At 35.6% G+C, this 4,785-nt stretch overlaps 1 protein-coding gene across 1 annotated transcript; it reads right to left on the bottom strand.

Moving 5' to 3' along the window:
• Positions 1 to 2,897: 2,897 nt before the first annotated feature.
• Positions 2,898 to 4,514, bottom strand: LOC129233894 (uncharacterized). Its single transcript, XM_054867823.1, has one exon. It carries the CDS (start codon positions 4,512 to 4,514, stop codon positions 2,898 to 2,900), a length of 1,617 nt encoding a protein of 538 aa, XP_054723798.1.
• Between the last annotated feature and the right edge of the window lie 271 nt (positions 4,515 to 4,785).

The raw sequence follows: 4,785 nt of genomic DNA, 5'->3' as shown, positions 1-4,785 counted from the left end.
AATGTAAACAAAAGAAGTTTTAGATTCCTAAAATGCTGAGGTTCTTATTATATGCATTAATGGAACATTTAGTTGAATGTTCCATTTTGTTTTCCCTCAAGGAAAACCATAAAAATGCCGAATTTCTGACAGTCGTGCATAAAAAGTAAGGGGATATCTGCAAAAAAAACCCTTTTTGTTTCCCGATAGGTCTCGCACTTTGCTAGATGTTTGCAACCCTTGAAATATTATTCAAGTCAAATTTTATTTTGTATAAATGAGTTACAGTTTTATCAGTAATATAGTTTGTGCACTTTTATTTGGGGGAAGAGTGGAGGAAATGGCTGGATGCGCAAAGCATCCTAAAAAGTTTTGTTTATTGAAATTTAAGTGCGATTTATTCCTAGGCAACACATGACTGTTAATCTCGAACATTTTCGACTTTTTGAAAATAATTTATATTGTTATCCAGTATTTCCTGAACAATTTAAAACGAACCGATTTGAAAAATTCCTATTATATGGAAACTTTTGGGGAAAAGTAAGAGTTTTTATTTATTTATTTATTTATTTATTTATTTGTAATTTATGTAAGTTACCTTAAGAAAATAACAAAGCCGTTTACCTCAAAGTGTGTTTGTATCTATTTATTTTTTTTTTATTACGTGCATGAAATGTGAAGAACTAAGAAATGTTTTTTAGGACATTTCTGCTAAACCTAGGTAATTACAGTAAGCGTCGCTTAATGTGATCAGTTTGGGACAAATACAATTTGATAACAATAACCGGCTGATAACAATAACCGAAACGAATCCAGGAGACACGAAATAATGATTTTTTTCCAGTTAAGGTGCATTTATTTCGGCAACCTCAAAATAAAATCACAATGACTCAACTAAACGCTGTTTTAAATTATAAATTAACAGAATGGAAATGTCTGAATTATAAAAAGTTAAAGCTAAATTATGCAATTTTTAATCTCGTAGTAATAGGTGAAGTAAAATATGATCGTTTTATCTGACATTCGTAAACCAGTTTAAAAGAACATTCAGCTTTTCTATCTTTTCCAGCATAGTTTTGCTTGTTGTTTAAATTTTAACTTAACATCGCTTTGTTTTTAATCTCGACACAATTCTTTAATACTATACAACGTAATGGCAACAATGGAGGTCCAACATCAATGCCTGAAACATGTCCAGCGACTGAATTTTTTTTTTTAGGTGCAAAAGAAAGTTTTCTTAGGGGAAGTCTGTAGTCACTGGGGACGAACTTTCTGTAGCTTCATTCCTAGAAAAATTTTGAATTGCTTTTGAGAACCGCAAAATGCTACACAGAAAATTAGTCTCGTCAGGGTTTGCCTATGTATTTCTGTTAATTGAGGAACAAAAACGGGGAAGAAATTGAAAGTTTATGAAAAAGTGATAACACAGACACACACAATAAACGAAGACGCTGATTACAATATCCGACTTTTTTAACGTGTTAACATACAAGTTTTCCGGGACTTCGTGATTCTGATAACATTAAGCGAAAGATAACATTAACCGTGATCACATTAAGCGGCGACTACTGTGCTTGTTTCACAAAGTAAGGTAGGTGCGAGTATTAAGGCCTACCTAAGAGAGACATGAAATAAAATAAAGACTATGTATCCGAAAAAACAAATCGTAATATTAATTGAACATGCATATCAATTACTACAAAAAACTAACAAAAAATCACCAGTTTTTCAGAAATCAAGCCTGAAATAAAACGTTATTTTTAAACCTTGTCATTAAATCTTATTATACTATGGTAGGATAATGAGGCATAAGAACTTTAACCCCTTTAAATAATCAAAATAAGTTTCTAACATTGATAATTGAGATCAATTGCAATATATATGCATTAATCATGCTGAAAGTCTTAAAAATGACAAAACAATCCTTTGTTTAACAACCGTCAGTGCACACAAAATTATCTTTACCATAGATTATCCCACCGACGCATTCCTTATGACACTACTTGCCGCATTTTAGACATAGTTTTATGTCATTCATGATATCCTCTCATAACTGTGTCATAGTACCAAATAGCATCGTTTTCTTTAGTATCATTTCCTTCATTGAGAGCTTATGTTTTTTTTTTTTTCTCTCTCTTTCTTGTTTCTGTCAAACAAGTCTATGATGACTGGAGTTCTGTGATAATTAACGGCTTTTCTTTTAAAAGTTTTTTTTTTTTTTGCATAATTTTCTCTGGTGTAGGCATAAGCTCTTGAAATGCTGTACTTTTCAAGGAGAGAGGTGCGCATTGTGTTTTCATCGTCCGAACTAGAACTGTAAACCATGTAGTAAAACTCTTCAGAAGATCTACTTAGGATACTACTATAACACTGAATCAATAAGTAAATAGTCGTAAATCAACAGTGATGGTAAAAAAAATATATATATTGCATCACCCTCGCATTTTCACAACAATGGGACATGTGAGAAGTTTTGGTCGACCGATCAACGATAATTGCATATGATATTCTTCAAAACTTATGAAATAAACATTTAACAGCAGGAATCCGATAATTGTTTAATAGGGTAAACCTACCCAATTTCGTGATACTAAGGATTCAAACAGTATAATCGATAATTTTTTCTGAATTTATTGACTTGATATTTTTTCCATAGACATAGTAAACTTTATTCTTAATTATTAAACCATCAAACAGAATTAATACATGATAATATAATGTAATTTAATTATTTTCCAAAAAAGTATCACATGTACCTAAATTCGTGATAGTCTACCTTATTCCGTGAGTCAGTGTACCTAACTTCGTGGTAATGACTTTGTCACTGTCATTTTCTTCATTACGTGCACATACACTACACATGAACACCGTTGGTGGATTTTTTGAGTCAACTGCCTGGCAACTTTCATGATACCAATTTAAACAAAAACAACATTGGATCCATGGGCTCTTGTTATGTCCTTGTAGTGACTTTCATTACAGTTGGGGCAGAACCATTCATCTTCAGCTTCACCTTTGCTCTTATTGGTGTTCTTTTTGGCTTTAACCAAACTGCTGGTACTGGCACTGACACAGGATTTGGTAGTGTCACTAGTACTGGAACTGGTACTGGCGGTGGAAATATTACCACATGATTTCTCCCCTGGAAGATGAACTGCAGCTGATGGATCACGTTTCTTCCTTGCAGGTTTTGGAGCACGTGCTGTAAAATCAGGTAGTTTTAACACATCATCGATGCCTTCCTTTGTAGCAGGTGCATTGCTGACTGACAGGGAATTTTCATCCATACACCTGTTATCCCCGCTTGTTGTCAGGGCTTCATCAGGAATTTTCATCTTGTTTAGTGGGAAAACACCAGCCTTGCAGAATGCAGAAATGATATTTTCTCTGCTGAATGCTTCCAGAAAAGCGGGACTGAACATCCCATGGAAATCGAATCTTCCTGGTCTTCTCAGCGGATTACCTTCTTGAAACTGCCTCAGGTGTTTCTGCCAAGCCAATTTCAAAGGCCGGTATACTGCTACATCCAAATGACTTGTGTGGCTTGGAAATGTTACAATTATGATATCATTCTCTGAAGCCATTGCAATGACTTCAGGAGTTATGTGACTCGCATGTGAATCCATTAATAGCACCACAGGCCTTGCTGAGGAAATCCCCTGGACAAATTTTTGAAACCACATCAGAAATAACTCTGAGTTTATCCAGCCACTCTGAGACACTGCTACTGTTACATTTGGAAGCGCCCCAATTTTCAAACCATCAATCATTCTAGCGCCTTTGAAGATCAGTAGAGTAGGTCCAAATTCACCTGCGGCATTGATGCAAGGTAAAACGGTGTGAGTTTCAGCCTTGTCAGCAATTACTCGATTATAGACGAACCTCTTGCCTATTCTTGTAACAACTCGTCCAGACTTCACAACGTAGCACAGCCCCGTTTCGTCGCAGTTCCAAATTTGTTGAGGTTTGATGCCTTCTGGAAACTTTCCATAAACCTCAGAGAGTTTGTCGTAGAAATCATTGAGTAACACCCTATTAGAATTGTTTGCCCGATATTGGGACAAATTTTCGGGTGTTCTTAGGCTTAAATTGTATCTGCGACGAAACTCACGCAGCCACTTCCAACTGGCACATTTTTTCTTGTCGCTGAATGGAAACGGTTTGTTGTTTGAAGCACACTCCTTCTCAGCAAGGGAGTATGCTATGTGCCTGATTCGACTGACCGTCAAACCAAACCCAAGCTCCTGCATATTAATGACAAATTTCACTAACGAAGTTTCAGTTGCTGGGCCTAGAGCAAACGGTCTCCCCACTTTTCTCACATCCACACTGTCACTGTCACCTTCACAGCGTGTTATGTAGTCTTTCAAGGTGCTCCATGGGATGAAAAATTTTTTTGCAGACTTGTACACTGACCAATTTTCATCCACTACCTTCCTCACTGCGAGTTGAAGTGTTTCCTTTGAGTATTTCTTCCGTTTGTTCCCACCTTTCTCTTTTTTCCCACCGGCTAGCTTGCTGTAAATAGGCGCCATCTGTCTGAAAGTAGCAAAATTTCATAAGAAATAACTGTGTTTTTGTAAGCCTCCGTTACGATTATTACACACAAAAACAAGAAACTAATATAAATACCACATTCATTATAGTATTAATTTAAATATTAGTGTAAGAAATATTAATTTTCTTAAGAGATTACATATAAGAACTTACATTAATTATTGCAAGGAGTCACACCACGTGCACACTGTTCTCTTCTAACTGACAAAATGGCTACACAATAAACCAGTTGCCGGAGACCTCCAAAGC

This window comes from Uloborus diversus, unplaced genomic scaffold (assembly GCF_026930045.1).
Source record: "Uloborus diversus isolate 005 unplaced genomic scaffold, Udiv.v.3.1 scaffold_783, whole genome shotgun sequence".
NCBI classification, from domain to species: Eukaryota; Metazoa; Arthropoda; class Arachnida; order Araneae; family Uloboridae; genus Uloborus; species Uloborus diversus.
This window is presented reverse-complemented; position numbering and strand designations above follow the sequence as displayed.

What these genes read in the sequence shown, in the direction of transcription:
- LOC129233894 (XM_054867823.1), bottom strand. Translation starts at nt 4,514, where the DNA reads ATGGCGCCTATTTACAGCAAGCTAGCCGGTGGGAAAAAAGAGAAAGGT.